Source organism: Bactrocera neohumeralis, chromosome 6 (assembly GCF_024586455.1).
Source record: "Bactrocera neohumeralis isolate Rockhampton chromosome 6, APGP_CSIRO_Bneo_wtdbg2-racon-allhic-juicebox.fasta_v2, whole genome shotgun sequence".
NCBI classification, from domain to species: domain Eukaryota; kingdom Metazoa; phylum Arthropoda; class Insecta; order Diptera; family Tephritidae; genus Bactrocera; species Bactrocera neohumeralis.
The window spans coordinates 36,913,618-36,935,926 of NC_065923.1; the positions used below are offsets into that span (position 1 = coordinate 36,913,618).

Consider the following 22,309-nt stretch of genomic DNA (forward strand, 5'->3'; position numbering starts at 1 on the left):
AAAATTTTTTGATTTTTCTGGTAATATACAGAGAAGATGGGTTTAAACACGCCACATTTATATTGGCCGTTCAAAAAAAATTCCCGATTTCCTTGTGTTTTTATTGTTCGCAAGGCAATTTTCCCTGGAAATTGAATACGTTTATATGGCTGTCCCATTCGATAACTGCGTCATAACAGAAAATCCAACTTTGAGACGCAAAAAACTGGGGCATACCTTTTTTCCAAAGAATAGTTGAAAATTCCATATATTTACGGTTTGATTCTTGTATTTTCGCTATTATATGAGCGCAAACCTCACGGATATTTGACCGAATCTTCCTGTTTAAGTCATTAAATCGGTATTTTTGGACATGTAAAATTTCGTGCACTCAAGCTTTCGCATTTCGACAACGTTATTCGGATAAATATTCGTTTCGATTTTTCTCCAAAAATTGACAAAAAGAATAAAAAACTGGAAGTGTCAGATTTGCGCATTTAAATTTATGAATACAATGTAAAATGGAATCGGTAATGTCATTTTTTCGTATCCCAAAATTAACGCGAATTTGAAGGCTGATTCCGAAATGACGTGAAAACATAATAAATCACATGAAATTTGATTGTCCTTCGTCTGTTTCAAGTAGTTCCAGCAAATTAAGATGGCTTCTTAAAAAGTGGCACACACTGTACCATCACAAACCACAATGACTTAAATGGTGGGCAACCGCGAGACGCACAAAGTGTCCAATTTTGACACTGGCCAAAGTAAATATTACAAAGATCGCTTTAGCACCACCTTGCAATATTCAACATTGACATGAGTTTTGAATGTGAATTAAACAAAAGGGGAAATATTTATTTATTGAGTTATCGCATTCTAAGTAGTTTTCTTGATTATAAGTAAACTGGCTTAACCGATTTTCACAGTAAATAAAGAAGTTTTAAAAGACTACCATGAACCATATTGGTTTTCACCACTTTAAAATTCTGGTTTACTGAGATTTACTGAAATGATTTCATTTACCTCTTTGATGACAAAGAAGAATGTGTGGGCAAACCTCTTTTTTGCTACACACGCTTTTCAGCATATAAAGCAGCCACAGAGGTGTCTCTCTGATATAGCCATCAAACAGCGCAGCTATTGTTTAAAAAATCGTGCTGTGATATCGTTACGATCAAATAACAAATTTCAATATGCAATTGATCACATTGATACACAATAATTTTTCCTTTGGATAGCCGGAATAAAAAAGCAAGCGATCAAAATCGAACAATACAAATAATTTACGAATCAAAATATTGAAAAATTAAAAAAAAAGTGTATGGAAAATGTTACTTTTTGGAATTGTCCAATTTTCCGACTTCTCCTCATGAAAAGTATAAGGTATTTTGTTTCTAAACCTTTCCCGATACACAACAAACAATCTTTGAAAATTTCATCAATATTGGTTCAACCGTCCTCCTAGTGTTACTAACAAACAAACATTCATTTTCATATAACGTTTGTATGAGGAAAAGAAAAGGGCTGTTTTTAGGGGTTTTCCGGAAATTATTCGAATTTTTCTCGCCGTAAAAACCATCTTTGAACTTCAACGAACATTTAAGAAAAAGAATTGGCCAAATTGGTCCAGGCGTTATTGAGTTATGCGCGTACATACAGTTTGACGATTCATTTTTATTTATATACTTAGATACATATATGTATACTTTAAGAGTCGCACTATTTCCCAAGTTAATTTGTTTTTTCTGACACCCCATGAAGTCTCAGGTTTTGTTATAAATCAAGTGTTACTGTGTTCATACGGTACACCGTGTCGTATGAGCAACACAAAATTTATAAGGACATACTCAGTACATTTGAAGAAAATCTTTAACAGCATATAACTTTTAAAGGAATACTTTTATGCAAACAAAAAACGTTTCCTTAAAGCGGAAAATTTTGTAATATATATGTAAATAGTATATAATTTTTTGGGTAAGTTTGAGTTAAGAAAATGACTACAAAATATCAAAAATCGCACGTTAAATATATGAGCAGAGAAAAATGATATAGACACGGTATAAATTTAAATAAAGTGCTCATTTACCTTGAATAATTTTTAAAGCGAAAACTGAAAATTCAGAGAACGCAAAAAACAATCGACTTGCGAAATAACGAACACCCTAATGTATAGTATGTACATATACACATTCCTTCAAAATTCTAATCTTCGCACTTAGGGTTAAATGGAATCTCCAACAGCTGGACATGTGGAGGTCAATTACCGGTATAAGCTTAAATCGCCAACATGCATACAAAAAAAAAACATTACAAACATTCACATATGCTTCCCATATGCATGTTCGGACAGTTAAAATGCGCTGCTTTATGCCGGGGCGCGCAAGTCTGCTGCAATATGTGTGCACGGCACATGTGTAAATCAAACCGGATATGCATATCATACGAACACACATATGTGTAAATTCTACCTCTCAAAAATACATAACCACACATACATACATACATTCCATACATATATTCCAGATGTGCAAACAAAGTAGTGTTGATCCGCTTAAAGCTGCGCCGTGCCAACGCGCTCAAAGGCCAGCTGGTCGAATCGGATGTGTTGCGGGTGCTCGGGTGTATCCACCGCGAATCTTAAGCACGCTAATTCATCATATTCATGAGCACCATTTGGCCCTGAGTGGCGTCCAACAGCGTCCAATGGCGTCCCTGCAGTTCGGTCAGCAACAGCGTTGGCATTTTCGCACATCCTCTCGTTTCAATTTTTTCGGCAGTGCTACCAGTTTGCTTTCTTCTTCCTTTTAGCTATGTTGCTAACAGATTTATTTTGTTTGGGCGAAAGTTTTCCCATCGTTTGCACACTTTTTGTAGCTGCCAAGTTTCGTTGCTCTTTTGCCGGCTTTTTTGCCCGGTAGTTTTTTGAGTTGGTAAAGTTTGCATTCCAACGAGGCGTATTAGCATCATAATGGGAGCGCGTGTCTTGCCGCTAAGTGTCGAGGGCAACGTGTTTACTTTCCCACTTAATGGCTTCGCTGCACACCAACAATCCTTTTAGGGCTGCTTTCGTTTGCCGTTTTACTTATTTAATCCGCGATTTTATTTCTCTTAGCAGCTTTCCATTTCAATTTTTATACATTATCTTTCGTTTTTTATTTTTCTCGTTTTGTCACTCTAAGGCTCACTGAACTAAGTGCTTCCGCTTGTGTTCCTCAAACCACCAGCGTTTAGAGTTTTATATGTACATAAGATTACCATTTCTCCGCGAACTGGACATAAAACCATTTGAGGGAGTGACTAAAAAAGTTGTATTCGGAGATCTGTTGTTTAAGAATAACTCTAAGCCAAAAAAATAAGTCCAAGCCGAACAAATTTTTGCTATCAGACAACTCAAACTCAAGTCCTTGTATGAAAAAATTTTTTATTTGCCATGGAATTATCACGAAATTTTAGCACTAATGTAATGTAAGGCTCCGCTGTAATCTCCAATGTAAAAAAATTGTTCAGATCGGACAGCTATAGTATAGTTGTTTCCTCAGATCTTACCATTCCGACGGCAAGACACTTCTAAGCACACAATTTGCTGCTTTGATGGCACTTTTTCCCTTCTAGCACGCTCTGTCTTCAACTCTCATTATTCACACTGCATACATATGTATGTATGTGTCTAAATAACGGCAGTTGCTATAATTTTGCTGGCTCAGCAATAAAACTTGATGGATGACCGGCAGAATGCACCACACGACACCAGCATCACCTCGATTGCCCAGTAGCACGACGACGAGCATTACATATTAGCTTTGACACCAGCAGTTGCATTTCGCCGCATCCATACGCCAACCGATTGAAGTGTGAACCGTGAAGGCGCGCTTCAGACGACCAGCATGCATAGAACCAAACATCAGCACAACGAATGCGAATTCTGCCCTCGTCATTATGGGAGAGCGGTGCAGCGCCTAATTGCTGTCTTTGGGCGTGCACTATCGTTATTCATCTTGCTTCCAGCTAAATTGGCAAGCCCATTGCCATTGCCGCACTCCAAAGTTTATCCAAATATCGTACATCACTATGAGGCAAATAAACATAAATTCGAAATTGAATTTAAGATATGTCTTCAGTTATTAGCTGTGCATTGCGAACAGGCGATAGCTATTATAATGCATTTCAGCACATTAAATACCATCAAAACTCATGGAGGGTTCAGGCTTACGAGTGGCCTTAGACCGGCGACAGTGCACGCGACTCTCAGTCGGTCAGTGCAGACCGGACTTGCAATCTTAGCATTGTTCTCTAATTATCTTATTTTAGGGTTTTGTATAATTTTGTGTGGGAAAAATAGCAAGACTTTTTAATTTAAATTTCGCACGAAAACCCATTCGTCGAAATATTTTTTTCGAGGTTGGTATGACCGTCAGTAACAACGGTGTTAAATGTCACATCAAAATAATTAATACTGTTTAGTATATGATTGTCTTTCTGAAGTGCATAAAGTGCATCCGGCAATTTTTAAGATGAGTGAAATTATTGCCGAAACGTTCAAAATGTTTCCAAAAGGTCTTCAATGATAATTGTTTTTGTTTTTGATTGGTACAAGTTAATGAAAGAGGGTCGAAGACGTGTTGATGAAGGAACAATTGGTTTTTGCGAATCGACGATTAACAGTCAGAGATCTTATTGGCGTCGTTAGAATATCTATAGAATTTATAAATAATGTATATAGAAGGGTCAGTGAAAACCATTTTGGAAAACCATTTGGGCCTAAGAAAGGTGAAAGCACGATTGGTTCCAAAATCACTAAATTTTTTCGAAAAATAGCGATGCGTCGTCGTCGGTAGTGAAACAATACTTTCCAACTATCGGGATGTCATAAAACGTACTATTACTGGCGATGAGACTTGGGTCTACGCTTACGACCCGGATACAGAAAATCAATCCACCAAATATCGCATCGTGAGCCGAAGACGAAAACATAATGTCAAATCAGGCCAAAAATCGAGGATATGTAGACAGATTTTCCGATTATGGAGGTGTGTTGAACTCTGAATCCCTTCCGACAGGCCAAACTATCAACAAGGAAAACTATTTTCTTAAAAAGAGGCCGGAATTATGGTCCGACAACTTTTGGTTTTTGCCCCACGAAAATTTACCAAATTTTCAAACAATATCGTACCACAAACACCGTATTCACCTGATTTGGCTCCTTGTGACTTCTGGCTATTCAGCAAACTCAAACGACGGCTCCGATGAAACCATTTTGAGTCAGTTGAAGACATTCATGTTTGTCTCAGTGTGACCCACCGAAAAATCACTTATTTTTTTAAATGTTGAACTTAACTAATCGGTCCGTTTTTTTTATTTTTATAAATAAAAATATTCATAATGAATATAAATTGATTTTTTTATGTTTATTTATTGGGTGTATAATAGTTGTATAAATTGTTGACATGACATCTAAAAACAAGGTCCCGTAGGATAGATATCTTCAAAACTCTTCCTTTGAGAGTGGAAACCAACAACACCATTCTGAGAAAAACGCGAAAGCGGCAAATGGTTCGCTCCGTTCCCCACTGTGTTCCCTTTCTACAAGAAACGCTGTAGCGACCGTATTAATTTGAATTTCGATTTCAAAATTTGAAGGAATTGTTTATTGCAGTGTATATTATTCGATAATGCAACAAAAGAAACGATTTTTTGAAAATTTTACACCGAGACAATACCTTAAACGTGAATCGCTACACTCACCAAAGGCTATTCCGAATATTGTCTTTAACAACTGTTTCAAGAATTCGAAAAAACGTTTTAGAGAACGATATAGATTTTTAAAATAAAGTAAGAATTTTTAAAATGTTGAACAAAGTCTTACTATTTTTTACTCACAGTAGTATGCCTTCAGAGTATTCAAGAGCATTAGCTCTACAATTTCCACAGATTGGTATGCACTTTCTTGAATAATTTATGGGTTTAAGTATTACTATTGAATTTGAACGCTTCATATGCAATAGTTACAAATTTCATTTCTTGTAAGTATTTCCGAAATTTTCACAGAAGTTCAATTCCATAATTACCCATAGACAAACAATTTTTATTGCGATTTTTGTATGACAAGAGACAAGATGCATAATGAGCTCGGACTCTTTAATGAATTTTGACATTTACTATTACATATTATACATGCATACATTTTCAGTTTATAAATTAAAATAATATAGCTTATATATGTTTGTACTTGAAGGTCAATTGAAAGCAGAAAGGCACTAAACAACCGCAAACTAATTTAGATTAGTTAAATTGCACCGAAAAGTGTATTGTGGCTTATCCACATTCCACTAGACAAATGGCATGAATAAAGTCAAAAGCCCAGTGCGAAAAGGTGACTGTCATGAAGATAAAATATACCCGTTCTGTATATTACTACTATTTATGTGATTAAATTTGTTATAGGATTGTAAAATATTTATTATATCCACGAAGTAGTATTCACCATCCTGGTAAGCGCATCTCTATGGCATAAAAAAAATTATTTCGGGCCAGCGACCGCCGCGGCTGGCTGGAATAAGTTCTGGCCGAGAAGCTCAATTTTCGATCCCTTCTTGCAGAAATTGTGAGGACATACATATATCAGAAATAACGCGCCGAATATTATCCTCCAAGGCGTCAATCGTCTCGAGATTATCTACGTAGATAAGGGACTTCAAATAACTAAACAAAATATAATCCAGTGGTGTGAAATCGCATAATCTTGGAGGCCAGGCCACAGACCCATGACGTTAGATAAAACTCGCTCACCAGTTTCCTTCAATAATTTGATTGTCCTCCAGCAGGCAGGAGGTAGAGTTTGTCCGCGGTCAGATTTGCCTGTCGTAAGAGGTGACTAAAATCCAATAAGCACTATGTTTGTTATTTGGCTTGCCTCGAAAATTCCGCTAGTCTTGTTAGAAAAAGTGCTATAATACTCAGCTTGAACTGATATAGACTTTAAATGATATTCCGTCTAATGAAAAGACATATGAAGTTCAGGCGACAAATGCCACCAGTCATTGAGTTTGATGAAGCTTAACTGATAGTAGCTAAATAAGGTCTGACCGACGACTTACTTGTACATATGTATATCTGGTTTCTTGGAGTTCGCTCAAATCTGCTCATTGGGTTTGGCCTCGTGGCAGGTAGAATTGCAAATTCAGTTCAGTCAGAATCGCACTGCAGCGGGGTGACGAACCCTCAGCACGACAGAGGTTTTAGGTAGGCCTAGAATTTGACCAAGGTGGAAAAGGTGTCCCAATTGGGACCAAATAATACTTGCAAAAAACACCTTTAAGCACTGTGAGGTAAGGTCGTTGTCGGCAGGTCATGTAAAAGCACAACGACTGTTGTTCCTTGATTATATCGTAAGGTGGTTCACATCAACATCTTCCGATTTAGACACGAAAAAGTCATTACTCATAGCTCCCTAGCATTCCGCATTGTTTGTAACATTTTAGATGGTTTAATTTTTGACTAATCTTTAATCTGGACTAATGATGTCCTCTGCCCACATAACACACCAAACCGTGGCTTTTGAGGATGTAAAGGCACTTGACCATCATTCGATGTCAAGACTTGCACGACTTAGATTTTGTAAGCCCGCGAACCAAGATTATATCTCAAAATATACCATAAAGTGTATGTACGCAGCTCCAATTATGTGAGGGCGGATGAACTTATTCGGATCTTCTTCGCTACTCTGCTCCACAGCAGCAATAACGTCTTCGGTGTGCACTGTACGGCGACTCTGAGCATACTTATTATTTTCTAGAGCAAACTTGGAGCAAAAAAATTCATGTTTTCTCGAATTACCGACCCTGTCGGGGCGATTATATCAACCTAATATTGAACGCCACGCGATGCGTCACACGCACCATTATTTAGTAATAAATTTGCAAACGTTGTACTCGAGTCCGTACATTGTGAAATGTCAAACAAAATTGAGTATAAATTAAGTAACAGCTCTCAAAAAACCAGCAATGAAAAAAGAATTACCGCACGTCTAAAAAACCCGTTAGCAGATTCGTTTTCCTAATGAGGCAAGGTAGGAAGAATTCAGACTGGACAACTTAACTTCGGAAAACGTGAAATAGCTGACAACTACTGAATTATTTTTAGCACAGACTTTCCTGAAGGGTTTTTGCCGTAAGTATCTACTTTTTGCCACAAAACCGCAATTTATTTCAGCTTCGTATTAAACGTGATTGGTGCGTGTCCATTTCGGATGATTTAAAACTAAGCGGAGACAATTCGCAATTAATCGATAAATACGGGGCAAATTTTTTACTAAGCCACACTAACAAACCTACACAGCCACACAAATGAGAACGCCAATTAAAGTATCAAGAAACAAGTGGTCACCCACTACACCCAGCTACCTCAGTATTGAACTAGACTTGAATTTAATATTTTTCCTTAGTGCACTTGGCTTACACATTTATTTCCCCCGCTTTTGCAACTATTTGTAGATATTTATATACCCCAATAGGCATCCTCCACTACAAACCCACATGTGCCAGTTCCAATAAACATTTATTTATATTTTAAACTGAAACTGTAATTAACTGTACGTCGTAGCTTCCAAAAGTTATTGCGCTAATCTTGTAATCTGGTCACACTGTAGCTTTTCCTTGTAGCCAAACTTAGGCACCGTTAACTAATTTCCTTACACCACTGTCTTAATTGGACTACGAACAAGAACTTTCTTGCATCGGCATATAAATTCTTCTACTTCCGCTGTCCAAGCCTAACTTTCCCAGTTTGTGTGATAAGCTTTGTCAGCAAATTGGAGCCAATTTCTCTAGTTATTTTCGGCTTTCAATAGAAGAGGCGACTAACTCCGGTGTTTTTTACAGGACTACGTGACGGTTTACGATGGCTACACAACACGTGACCCGGTCGTGTTGAAGTTTTGCGGCGGCGGACAAGCAGTGCCGGCAGCCGTGTCCAGCGGACCAGAGTTATTGGTGGAATTTACAACTTCACCTTTTGGTACATTCACAGGCACATCGTCTCAAGTGTTGCCGCTCTACGGCTTTCAATTAGACGTATGGATTATTAAATTAGTCAATTGAATAACTTATACAACAAAATTGATTTCAGGTTGAAGTGATTTTCGTAGATGTCATGAGTCCCACGTATTCGAAGAACAAAAAACCGTGTGAGTTTTGGATACGCGGTGCTGGACGTGGCATACTGGAAAGCCCCAAACATTCATTGGCGCCGAATACCACTTGCCTATATCATTTACAAGGCATGGGTGTGTTTAAAACTTTCGATCATCTGAGTTTGTCGCGCCGCACAAGTGCACAAGGTATGAACCAACCGCTCTCACGTTTCAAGGTGTGGATCTCGATGATGAAATTCAACTTAGACCCGGAATTCGGACAGATGGATGAGACATCAGTAGGCGCGATTGGTGTGCTGCAAACACATGAGGATTGTAGTGGCATGCTGCGCATCTGGGACGGCGCTCTACGGGAGCCGCCGGCATGCAAAGATCTCAACTGGTAAGCGGAAAACTATTTACATGCAATTGATCATAAATATTATTGTTTTGCAGTGCCAGCGACGCACCTGCACATCCGTTAGTCTCACATTACAGTCACAACTCGACAAACGTTATTGCGCGTTATTGCCGTGGAACGGTACCACGCACCTGTGATCGTTCGAATATCAACGAGACCTATGCGCGACCATGCACGATATCCGAAAGTTATGTGTCAAGCAGCGATAGCATAACACTGGAACTCAAGAACACAGAGTCAACGGTATTGCGGTAAGTGTCAGCTATATGGCAGCGGGCTCCTCTACCGTATGCAGAAGTCTAAGTCGTTTCATTTACTTTTAGTCCACTGGAATTCAAATTGAAGTACGAATTCATCGATCTGCACCAAGACGGTCTGCCGCTTGCTGGCGGCGAGAACGATTGTAATCGCAAGTTCGTTAGCAGTCTTATGGATCGGAAAGACCCGGCAATCTTTCGCAGCGTGCGCAATATATTCCTCTTCGGGCGTGGCGGCACACGAAACTTGAAGTGCATTTACAAGTTTGAAGGTCAACGAGGTGAGCGTATACGCATTAAATTACGAAAAGTTACTACACTAAATAGGCCCTGCATGTCGCGGGTGGACGAGGACATAAATCGCTCCTTCTGTTACGGCGATACTAATGCACGCATTGAGGTGAGTCCATCGCAAAGTTAATGAAAACAGTTAAATTACTGTGGAATCATGTTTTTAGAAAGATATTAACTTTTTCAAGCGAAAGACCTGTGCCTTCTTAATATCTAATTACAATTTTCTAGATTTTTGAACGTCCCTATCACGATTCGATTTTGTTACCACGTGGTTGTCTATGCAATTCGTCGAACTCATCACATCTACCTGTTGAATACACCTCAACCAGTCGGGATCTCGAAGTTCACTTTACTGCAATAAATATGACCACACTTGACGATCCGGACGCCATCAACTTCGAGGGCATGTTTGAATTCATCAAAGGACCAGCAAGCTGCAAAGACGGCCGACGCAAGTTCGGCCCAAGCGGCACTATCCACATGACATTCGGTGATGTGAGTGTGCTTTATCTCGGACTAATAAGACGATATTGTATTTTCATTATTTTCAATTCATTAGATGGAATGCCGCACGCGACCTTGGCTAATAGAGCCATCCAATGGTAACAAATTTTTATATGTGCGCCTGAAATCAATATTCTTGCGCAAATACAATCCGAAGAAAGCATTGAATACAACCGTGGTGGGTACCAGTTCTTATCGTTGCGAAACGAAGGCGCGAGTTGTGCTTACAACTTCTGAAGGTAAGCCTAAAAATAATGTAAAACGAGTAGCATGGACCACCTAAACTTGTTTTTTCGTAACTATGAAATGCATTTTTTTTAGGTTTGACAATAACCGCGTGTCCACTGTCGCCAGATTCAAAGGCCTACGAGTTTGTGGAAATCTTCAGCGCTGGCTGGAATGAGCGCCCCATTTACTCAATTGCGAATCGCTCAAAGGCCATTAGTGTGGAGTATCTACGCCCTGAGAATGGCGATTTTACATTTAATTGGATGGAATTGGTTCCTAGACCAGTATTAAGTATTGCAGGTGAGCATAGCACTTACATATATATATTTGTATTGCCAATCAAAATTCTAATATTTCTTCAACTCATGCAGAAGACTGTCAGTACAAGTGTTCCGAGCTCGGTGCTTGCGTCAACGCGAGCGTTTGGTGCGACGGCATTGTACACTGCCCTTCCGGAGACGATGAGACTTTCCTACAATGTTCGGCCATTATGAAACTGCCCACTGAGATATTGGCCACGTTGTGTCTCATCATTGTGCTGCTATGCTGTGCGTTTGCCGCCTTCGCATACAAGTGAGTGCCATCAGCCAGAACACCGCTAAAGAGCAAGCAACAAAATCTCATTTAGACGTTTTGCTTTCCATTGCAGGAAAATCAAGCGCAAATTTCGCGGATCATCGGTGCTGCAGACACGCCTCAAATCGTTGAGTTCTATGGACACTGCGGTACTGGAGGAAAAGGAGGTGATTTGCTGACAAAACGACAATTCTGTGCGATATGTTGAGATCGATCGTGTGACCACAGTCTGACCACTTTCGATTGCAACTTTAAAATTCGTGCAGAATTGTGCCCCGGAACTATTCAAAGTGTTGCCGAAAATGGCGGAGATACGAGTATTCGTTTAAAGGCGAAGCTACAAACAAACCACAAAACTAATACGAGTATGTGTGTACAACCCGATTCACCTGTTTTTATGCATTTGAATTTTATTCGAAAATTTCGTATGTAAGTTTTTACCCATCAACTAACAGTACATATTACCATATTACACAACTCTAGCTCTCGTCTCAACGCAATGATCCAATGATCTCTGTAATGTTTTCAATACAAGAAAATGCAAAAATATACTTTTTTACTACTCATTTTAAGCCGAAAATTAAGACAAGAATCAAACCCAGCAAATTTTTTATATAAATACGTGCATGTGTGTGTGTACAATGTGTAATCCTAGTCTAGCTATGTAAAGATGTACTGCAAATCACATTTATGAATGTATGTTTGTAGACACACACGACTCTAAATGAAGCTTTAATCATAAAAATTATGTTAATGCGATCAGCAAACTTATATACTTAATCCGTGTAATAATCTTCTTGATTTTCAAACTGAGTTGACACTTATGTGAAGCAAGCTTTTGCCTTTACTAAGGTCGGGGTTGGACACAATAGTCCTTACGGTTGCACCGCACCCTCATCTATTTATCGTAAGGTCGAGTTTACATCCCTCTCATAGGAAAGGAGCGCTTCTGGCGAGTTCAATGAAAATCGGTAGTCGACTTTGTCAAAAACTAGCCCACTTTCTTTTGGTCTTTCTTATAGAACGTTTATTAAATTGCCAAGCAGTGATAACAATTTTCTTTCAGTTTTGATCAAAACCGTTTTGATCAATGAGCCAGATTCAGTTTTTTTTTCAAATACTAAATGATATTTCCATATACTCATGGTCATTTTGGAAAATTAGCCGGAAATATGAAAATAGTAAATAAAAAAATTGTACATGGATGGATTCAAAATATTTGTATACCCTGAACATATTATAAAAAGTTTACCAGAAAGCTTGTAACACCAAGTAAGGAACGCCGAAGATCCAATAAAATATATATGTAAAAGATCAGCATGACGAGCTGAGTCCATTAGCCATATCCGTATATTTTCATATACGCGAAGTATCGGTCTGAAATTTTTCTCATGACCTCTCAATAGCGCAGAGCGGTATTCAATGTAGAACTGAATTCCAGACGTCCCTCTTCCCTTATTCGGAGGCTCACGCCTTCAACCTGTTGATAAGGTAAAATACCTGGAGCTTAGCCTTGATAGGAAGCTTTCATGGAGGACAAATATTGAGGAGAAATTAAAGAAGGCTATAGGCGAGCTATAGGGAAAAAGTGGAAAAACAAAATCAAAGGTTCCCGCTAACAGCGGAGTGGAAATGAGTCAGATATCCATTTATTTAAAGAGTTAGTTAAATTTTGACGCACTAAAAATTCTGATCAAACTTGATCAAAAGACTTACATACTCTTATCCCTAATACTAATGGAGCGATCGTAGGAGTTTTTGCTAAGTATTGTGCAATAGGTATTCAAATCGGAAGGCTAGCCGAAACTTACATTGACTGTCGATTTATGAGGGTCCCACGATAAATTTTTATATGAGTTCTACGTACCACATAAAAGGTTTTTCAATAAAAGCGCTACAACGGTTTGGGATATCAATGAAATTCTTTATTCCTGTGAAAGTACATTCGATGTCGTTATGTATGGAACTCGATTTCTTTTGCATGGCCACCACGGACACGCTTGCAGAAGTCCAGGCGCTGACTTGACGTAGTCCTACAGAAAATATTCTAACGGTGTCAAATCGCACGATTGTGACATTCGCTATGTGGTTTTTGGCGTTATCCTGTTGGAAGCACATATTCGATATTAGATTATCATTGATCGGTAGCGATTCCCAATCACAGTAACGTCTCGATCTTGATCATCACGGAAGAAGTTCGGCTAAATGACGCCGCCGGCCCATAAACTGCACCAAACCGCAATTTTGTCAAGATGCAATGGTGATTCATGGAGTACGTGTGGACTGTTGCCTGACCAATAATGCATATTTTGTTTATTGACGAAGTCATTCAGCCAGAAATTAGCCTCATCGCGGAAAATAATTTTCGATGAAAATCCGGATACTTTTCAAGTAGTTGCTCAGCCAATTGACGAACATACGACAGTTCTGGTGGTCAAGCGGCTTCAATTCTTACGTCAATTTGATTTTGTAAGGATCAAGGTCAAGATCTTTTCGCAAAATTCGCCACGACGACGTCACAGAGATGCCCAAAGCTTGCGAATGTCGTGTGGGAGACTGATTTGGGTCTTCCGCAATTGATGCGCTAGCGGCAGCAATATTCTCGACACTACGGGCACTTCTTTGTCTCACGGAAACATTTGCCTGTACCTGTGGATTCAAATTTTTCAACTAGACGGTCAATTGTTGATCTGACAGGATGATTATGACGACCATAAATTGAACGTAGCCCTTTAAAATTAAGGCCACTGACTCTGAATTTTGGTAGTACATTTTAATAATTTCGACTCGTTGTTGGATCGTATATCTTTCCATGGTGAAATGGCAAACCTTACTGAAGAGAAATGTCAAAATAACGAGACAAGTATGGCGCCGTTTGCTGTGCCTATCGGTCTACTTTTATAACGTCCCTATTGAAAAACCCGTTACAAACTGAACGATAGGAATCAAGTGCTTGTATGGAATACTTTTTCGTCTGACGAGATATCTTCACGAAATCTTACATAGCTTATTGGCTTAGATCTTGTTGTAATCTCGTAAAAGTTATTAGGATTGGATCACCATAACATAATGCTGCCATACAAACTGATCGATCGGTATCAAGTGCTTGGTTTTAGTAAAGCCTATGGAAAGTGGTTTTTCGTGAATCATACTTTTAACAGTTTTGGGTTATTGCCGCTAACGCGTTGCTATACCTCGACCCACCTCAGCGAACCCAACTCTATGTAAATTCACATGATAAACATTCTTAATTTAACTAGTACTACAATACTAATTCCAAGCTAATATTTCAAGGCTCATCTGCCGCTGATATACTTTCATACCTTTCTGAAGCAAGTTAAGTATGTAACTCTTCTTCTGAACTGCGTCCGTATGAAGATGTGGCGAATCCACGGGTGTCAAAACCCCCCCAAAATCGAAGATTTTAATTAAAATTTAGAAGAATTTACGAAATAGCAACAATATTGAAAATATGTTGGTAGAAAAAATTCCTCCCGGCAATAAATGCTGGATCTTCCTCAGAATGGAGGATTAAATAAGTTCATATAATTTAGCTGAATAAAAAAAATCCGAACTATACAAATCATACCTACATACACATATTAATATTAAGTAGTGATAACTAACCTCCGGACTTCGAAAATGTATCGCTAACCCATTGTGAGGTCACATAAGTTTTAGGAACTCGTAAATAATCCCAGCATTTATTATGCGACGCACAACATAAACAATTAATTAGAAATGTTAGTAACCAAATCAGAGAAATAGTAATAAATATAATAAACAAAAACCAAATAAACAGATACGATTGCCCTGGTGCTAAAAACAAAAACAAAAACAAGAAAACAAACTAATAAAATATAATTAAATTGTAAGCATTACATAATACTGAAGATATGAAACCGTTATTTGCGTTATGCAATTTGAAAGTGCAAAAAGCAAAGTTTTGCAAGCAAAAATAGGCAATAAATGTTTCTTCGCAAAGAGAAGAAAATTTTCAAATGAACGAGTCAAGCAAATGAGGTTTAAATAAAGGCAGTCATGTCTCCAGAGCTCGAATATTTTAATAATCTATGTATGTATGTATGTATGGCAGTGTGCTGCAATAGCAACAACTCTGGCTGGTTGAATTTGCAAAGCATATAGGCCAAGTTCTTGAGAATTACTATATAAACGTAGACGTGAGTGATGTGTGTGCAGCCTGTGAAAAGACTTTTAATTGTTGTTCTAGTGTTAAGAATTATGAACTAAAACCAAAAAATACTTGTATTTATATATTTAGAAACTATGAGTATAATTTTTTAATATGAATCACGCATTGTAGCGCCTCTAAGTTATACAAGAAGTCACGAAATCACGTCATACTGAGTAGCAGACCATATACATAACTACATATACGAGTACATACTGCAGAGATACGCCGAAGACGCATGTTTTTCGAAAAAATTTCAGCGAATAAAAGACCATAAACGCATAACTGCCAAATCAATTTTTGTTGTACAGAATTGTTTTAGCTTTTTTTGAAATTTTTGATAAACTGCCATGATCGTTAAAAACAAGTAACAATAGCTGTTCTTAAGTTCGAATTTTAACCTTTTCTTTATTAATATTACACCGATGGAGTTGCATATCGACATCAAAACTCATAATTGAATATAAATGGAGTAAAACTATTTAATTAAGAGCAGGGTCGCGACGAATAACTGTTACACAAGTTTTGATAAAAATCAGAGACACCATTTAAGACTTTGAAAAACAAAAATTTAAAAATAATTTTCCCACATATTTTTTAGGTTTTAATCATTAATTTCTTGTTTTTTTTTTTTGCCAGCCGTAAACGCTTGGGAAGGCAACGCAAGCAGCCCGCATGACCTCGTCGCGTATTTCTTTCCATATTTTCTTTAACCGTCTCTTAAGGGAGCCTGATTTAGAAGCTTAAAAAAATCGATTTTTTTTTCTTAAATCTCTTTAAAAATTAATCTAAAAATATGTCACCAAAGTTTTAGATGGGAATTTGAATTTGAAATATTTTCAAAGCTAGAAGGAAAATAGTGACCGAGCGTCTAGCAGATATAGGAGCAATTGGGAAGAAAGCGAAAGCTTTGCGATTTTTCTTAATTGGCGGGCAGGATAGAAAAAAAAACTAAACTTCGTATGGAATTTGGGCAAAGTTTGAACTATCATTAAATTATCTCCTATTTCTACTAAAAAAACTAAAAAAGTCAAGTTTGAACATATTTTTAAACAACATAAAATAAAATTTTTTTGGTCAAAAACCAGTTTTTTTCAATTTTTAACATTTTTTTTTTTAATTTTACATTTTTTCGGAATTTTTTTAGTTTAACTAGAAGATAAATTATTAAAAAATATGAATCTATTTCAATTTTTGTTTCCGATAGAAATTGCGACCTGCATCCAGCCCGCCGTTCGACAAATGCACATGCGAGATGCATCGGGCAAATACTTTCCAAAGACAGAATATCAAAGATTTCGTGTCCAAAAAATTTGTGAATGATGTTTAAATATATAACTATAAACTCAAGAAATTTTGCTTTTATCACCTATTTCTGTCCTTCCCAAAGAAATCCTCAAAAAATCGATTTTTTAAGCCTCTGAAGCAGGCTCCCCTCTTAAACTCGTCTATCGGGAAGTGTTTTATGTTCGAAAAAAACATTCTTTAACATTTATTTTTTAAAGTTTATCTCTTTCAACTGTTGGCCGCGTCTCAGATGGTCCATCCATTGAGTTCAATTTTCGATGATTCATTCGAGCACATCGACTGGTAACTGGCCAATGACACGTATGATGTTTTGCTTCAAAGCCTGAGTCGATGCGGGATCGTGCGCATAGACTTTAGACAAATCCAAAGACTTATTATATATCCTCACAGGAAAAAGTCTAACGGTATGATATCACATGATCTTGGTGGCCAATCGACCGCCCCAAAACGTGAAATTATCTGCACACCGAAGTATTCTCTCAATAAATCCATTGATTGATGTGATGTGTGGGAAGTGGCGCCACAGTGTTGTAACCAAATGTCGCCGAGATCACAAGCTTTAATATCAGGCATCAAATAGTCGGTTATCATGGCGCCATAACGGTCGCAATTGATGCTTACGTTCTCACCGGCATCATTTTTGAAGAAATATGAACCGCCGATTCCCCCGGTCCACAAATCGTACCAAAACGTTGTTTTTTCTGGATGAAATGGCAGCTCTTGAAGCTCTTCAGGTTGTTCTTCGTCCCAAATGCGAAAATTTTCTCTTGTTTATATACCCATTGAGCCAGAATGGGCCTCATAGCTGAACAAAATTTGACTCGAAAACGTCAGATCTTCTTAGAACTTTTCAAGAACGGCTTCAGTTCTTGCACCAGCTGTAATTAGCACACTTTCAATTTAAGATCTCGACGTTAAATTGCGCCAATTCATTCCATACGTCAGTCAGAATTGCTGCGAACGGCGCCGAATCAACTCTCCACGGTCTTCGTATACACTCAACAATGTTTTCTTCACTGTGTGCTGGACGTGGTCTTTTCGGTTTCACGCGGGATCTGTCAAAGAAAAGGCTATTGAAAAAAGTACCTCTACTAGGATCACCCCTTATAACTATGTGGCATGGGCAACATATGCTTTGTTAAAACATCCTATAAATAGTTTTCAGCAATAGTTTCAGCAACAATGTCAAGAAACCTTGAAAACCTCTTGCACATTAAACCGAAATATTTTAATACTTAACTCCGGACAGTTGCATAAAGCTTTTTCAAAATACAGGGGTTAGGTGTTCAACATGAAAAAATTATGTTTCAAGTAAAAAACATCATAAATTATGGTTTTGAAAAAATTTGCTTCTTGCACTAAGCGCTGTAAATTCAAGAATAATACGTTTATTAATAGATATTTTAAAAAGCTTCTGTGTTTTTTGTTTTCTTTTACCGAATTTCGGAGCTAATTGTTTATAAAAAATTGTAATTAAAAAAACTTTAGATCAGGTAATAGTTTTTCATATTTTCTAAAATTTATATATAAATTCCATTGAAATGGTATACCGATCAGTTTTCGAGTTTAGTTTTGAGTTTTGTAAAGCTTTCAGCTATCTGCTCTTGAAGGCCCTTTGCTAATCATCGAATAACTCGAAAAGTATTTATCGGATTTATTTAAAATTTTCAGAGTTTATTTTTAAGGCATTATACTTTAAGAAAATGCAAACGATCGATTTTTGAAAATTCTGACTACTCTTAACCCTTCAATGTATTTACAGTTGTTTATAATATATGTACAATTATAGTTATTTTCATTGAATTAAAATTGAATTAAAACTATTAGCAAATATACAGTTGCAGTTTATTACCGTTATTGGTTGAGGATATACACTCCTTGAAAGTAAGCTTTTCTCAGCATTGATCTCATTTATAGTATAGCGACTACAAAGGATTTAAAATATCAATTAAATGCAAAAATTAGGTTAAAATAACGGTTATGAAAATTGTGTTTCTTTATTTTAATGTTTTTTGTTTTTGTTTTTTATTAATTACGATTATTTGCATTACTATGTACATATTTTATACTCCTTTTATTATATTTATAATTTACTCCAATACTATTAAAAAATCTGAAAAATTTATAGTAAATGTAAACACTGCCTAAAGGTAATAAAAATCATAGCTTAAGTTGGGTGTTTTATGAAAAATTGTGAATGTCAAATAAATAAGCATAACTTTGTTAAGATATCAATTTACTATAGTTGGAGGCGTGAAAGAGTTTTCCTGTTAGATAATATGTTGAAGTATGTTAGCAAAATAAGTAGCAAATTTATATGCATATTTGAGTTGTAGCATTGGAGTTTATTTCTTCTTAAACTGAACTTAGACTTAAACGCATACATAATTACATATTGCATGCATACATATTTACATGAAATTTTAATCAAATACAAACATACGCAGACAATAAAATCACAAATTAAATACATATTTACGTTACTCTGTGAACTATTTTGAGGATAAGCGAATAAAATATTTTACTAAGCAAAACGCGATCTAAGAAAATACTTCAGATCAATACTGCATAAGAAATATATTTATTCTTAATGCTATTTATGAAATGGATAAAGGAATGAGATCAACTATGAATTTATTTTTTAGCAAAGTATGATGGTGTCAATGTAGTAGTCATGGACATAAATCTCAACCTAAAGGAGAAATCACCTACATATACTGCTCAAAGTATATACATACTTATATATTTAATAACTGTAAGTCTACATATATAACACGATCATAAAATACAGCATTATTTATTAGAAAAAAAAAAACAAAAACAAAATTAACATGAGGGCAACAAATAGTGCGAATAAAAGGAAATAAAGATATACGAAATGAACAAAACAACAAATCAAGCGTTCAATATGAAAATTATGTATTGCGCGTACTTGAAAACGCAGCAGAAAATTTAGTTGATTAAGAAATAATTCATTGTAATTAAAATATAAAACATAAACAAAAACGTTAAATCCAAATTTTAAACTTACAATTTATTAAAAACAAAGTACATTAAATTTGATCAGTAATTTGCGAAAATAATCAAACAAAAATAAAGTTCATATTTAAACATACGAATATTTAGCGAGATTTTTTCAAACTTAGTGCAGTAAATTACAAAACAAAAAATATTAAATAAAATTAATAATAATTATTCAGAAAGTTGAAATCATATCATAAGAAATGAAATAAATAAAGAAATGTTTATAAAGAAAAATTGCATTTGCATATGGTTTAATATCAGTTGTTTAAATAGGTGGGGAACTGTGTATCCTCCGAAGGTGCGGGTATGGTAACACCACCGGTATCTACAGCTGGCTCATGCGGCAGTGAGTCAATACTCTCAATTGGCAAGAAACAATCAGCAGACATCTGAAAAAGTTATGGAAAATAGGGTACATACATACATATACAACTATTGACAAAGGGAACCTCATTTTTGTTCCGTAATTTGTGGAGATTCTTCGAAGTGCCGGAACGAGTCGCATCCATAGAGTCTGAAAGATGAGATATGATTTTAAACATCTATAGCAAAGGCCAAGCATGTTTAAGGTATATACTATACACCAGTCCAACGAAAACCAACCTTCATGATTAACAATTAAGCCTTTGAGATGATCACTTTTGTGCGCCTGCAAACGTTCTGAGCTGATGGTAACATAATTGCATAAGTCACACGCAATTTTTTTATATTCCTCTGAATGGTTCAAACGCATATGTCGTTTATATGCGTTGGTTTGAATGCAGGTGAAGTCACAGTGTGCGCATTTTAATTTTTCCGCCTTCAATAATAAGAAATTTTATAATATCCATTTCTTGTTTACATGAAACTCAATTACCTTCTCATGACGTAGTTGATGCTTATATAACACGCTGGGATCTCGAGTCGAAAATTTGCAGACCTTACAATGTAGTGGCTTTTCGCCAGTGTGTTGACGCATATGGATCTAAAGCAAAAATAATAAATCCGCATACTGGCACAGAAAAATTATTTATACATACAATCAAACTGGCCTTACGCGCCATTTTTTTGCCACACACATTGCAAATAAACGGTTTAATTTTATTATGCACGGCTTTTACGTGTTTTGAAAGTGTTTTGCCATTTACAAATTTGCGACTACAGATTTCACAAGTCTTCTCAGCATAATACTTATTTTTATTGACCGGGGCTGCTTGAACCACATTCAAATCGCAATTCTTCAAGTCTTGCTGTAAACGCTTGCGCTGAACTGCGCGAAGAGAGCGTAGTACACGCATTCGCCACTTTTTGTGCGCCCGCATGTGGCGCCAAACGAGCACTGTAAGTAAATGTATAAAAATATGCATATACTATTTTAGTCGCAAAAGCAAATTCTTTACCGGACGCATGTGCTTTATACTCGCATTGTGGACATTGTAATAGATCCACATCTATTTGATGTGCTTTCCACAGATGTGCCGTGCAACGTCTCCAATTTGTCAGCTCTACACTACACTCATAGCATTTAAACTTTTGAGCCGCATTCGGGCAAGTGTGGCACTTGATATGCAATGCAAGTTTCGCTTCGTTTTCAAATTTGTAAGGGCAGGAATTTTTTACGGGGCATCTGAAATTTTAAGAAATTTAAAATGGTAGACCCATAATTTTGCACATTATTTACATATATGTATACCCCATAATCATTTTTGAACGGAGCACAATTCGAAAGTTTTTAAATGGCATTGGCCGTATTTCCACTTTCACACAATCCTCTTTTTGTGATTCGATTTGGAGGTTTCGCAATTCATCTGACTCCTCTACCCCAGCAGTCTGACAATCTTTATTAGTTAGTTCTACAGATTTTCCCTCTGTCGAAGGGCTTTCTGCAACTCTTGGTGTACATTTGTGGTATTCAATAAAATGGCCTCGTAAGTCCTCGATCAAAGTATATTGCCGAAAACAGATATTGCAAACATAGACAATCGAGGAATCCATACTTGCAACATTTGATCTCGTTCCTGCATAACCTGAATAGCAATCAATTCCGTCTACATTACTCATTCTCAAAAACTTTCATCAGCTTCAATTTTATTTTTATTATAAATTTATGTAGCTAATATACCAATACAATTATTGAAAGAGGAACAACAACAATAGAAATATTTACGAATGCCTCGTAAAGAGAGAACAATAAACAATAAACGAACAGTTTTTTCAATACTCTTTACCATTCTTTCTTTATAGCAATTCACAATAAGCGCTGGTCGAAGTTCCGAAAACTTAAACTAATCAGACTAGAAAAACAGTTTCTGTTAATTTAGATTATATCTGTTGTTGTTGTAATGCCCAAAAACCAAACGAAAGTAATTTCCAGGAATAGTGCCGAGTTGCCAGTCCTTGGCCGGATAAAAATCCGT

The 22,309-nt window shown here is 36.7% G+C and overlaps 2 protein-coding genes across 6 annotated transcripts in view; one reads left to right on the forward strand and one right to left on the reverse strand.

The window, feature by feature from the left end:
* The window catches only part of LOC126763727 (uncharacterized), a 68,662-nt gene extending 52,010 nt beyond the window's left edge, over positions 1 to 16,652 (forward strand). For 2 of the 4 annotated variants that reach the window (XM_050481471.1, XM_050481473.1), the window contains 9 exons: positions 8,859 to 9,050; positions 9,106 to 9,512; positions 9,566 to 9,781; positions 9,854 to 10,187; positions 10,310 to 10,576; positions 10,641 to 10,824; positions 10,907 to 11,113; positions 11,185 to 11,386; positions 11,442 to 16,652. In XM_050481471.1, the coding sequence (XP_050337428.1) occupies positions 8,859 to 9,050; positions 9,106 to 9,512; positions 9,566 to 9,781; positions 9,854 to 10,187; positions 10,310 to 10,576; positions 10,641 to 10,824; positions 10,907 to 11,113; positions 11,185 to 11,386; positions 11,442 to 11,568 (2,136 nt within the window). In that variant the 3' untranslated portion in view covers positions 11,569 to 16,652. The remainder of the gene's footprint in view (positions 1 to 8,858; positions 9,051 to 9,105; positions 9,513 to 9,565; positions 9,782 to 9,853; positions 10,188 to 10,309; positions 10,577 to 10,640; positions 10,825 to 10,906; positions 11,114 to 11,184; positions 11,387 to 11,441) is intronic. The other 2 variants (XM_050481472.1, XM_050481474.1) reach the window with 1 other exon arrangement.
* Positions 16,653 to 20,061: 3,409 nt separating this feature from the next.
* On the reverse strand, positions 20,062 to 22,061 carry LOC126761879 (zinc finger protein 91). Of its 2 annotated transcripts, none has more exons than XM_050478311.1 (7): positions 21,574 to 22,061; positions 21,293 to 21,519; positions 20,933 to 21,231; positions 20,770 to 20,877; positions 20,517 to 20,712; positions 20,363 to 20,427; positions 20,062 to 20,302 (listed from the first exon to the last, which is right to left on the reverse strand). In XM_050478311.1, the coding sequence occupies exons 1-7, from the start codon at positions 21,951 to 21,953 to the stop codon at positions 20,171 to 20,173; spliced, it is 1,407 nt and encodes a 468-aa protein (XP_050334268.1). In that variant the 5' UTR covers positions 21,954 to 22,061; the 3' UTR covers positions 20,062 to 20,170. The 2 variants fall into 2 exon arrangements, with proteins under 2 accessions (XP_050334268.1, XP_050334269.1); XM_050478312.1 differs by having other exon boundaries at positions 21,586 to 22,060.
* Positions 22,062 to 22,309: the final 248 nt, after the last annotated feature.

Coding starts and splice junctions, on each gene's coding strand:
- LOC126761879 (XM_050478311.1), bottom strand. CDS start 21,953: ATGAGTAATGTAGACGGAATTGATTGCTATTCAGGTTATGCAGGAACG. Junction 21,520..21,573: donor ATTATGGGGTATACATATAT/GTAAATAATGTG, acceptor TTAAAATTTCAG/ATGCCCCGTAAAAAATTCCT. Junction 20,713..20,769: donor ATCAACTACGTCATGAGAAG/GTAATTGAGTTT, acceptor TTATTATTGAAG/GCGGAAAAATTAAAATGCGC.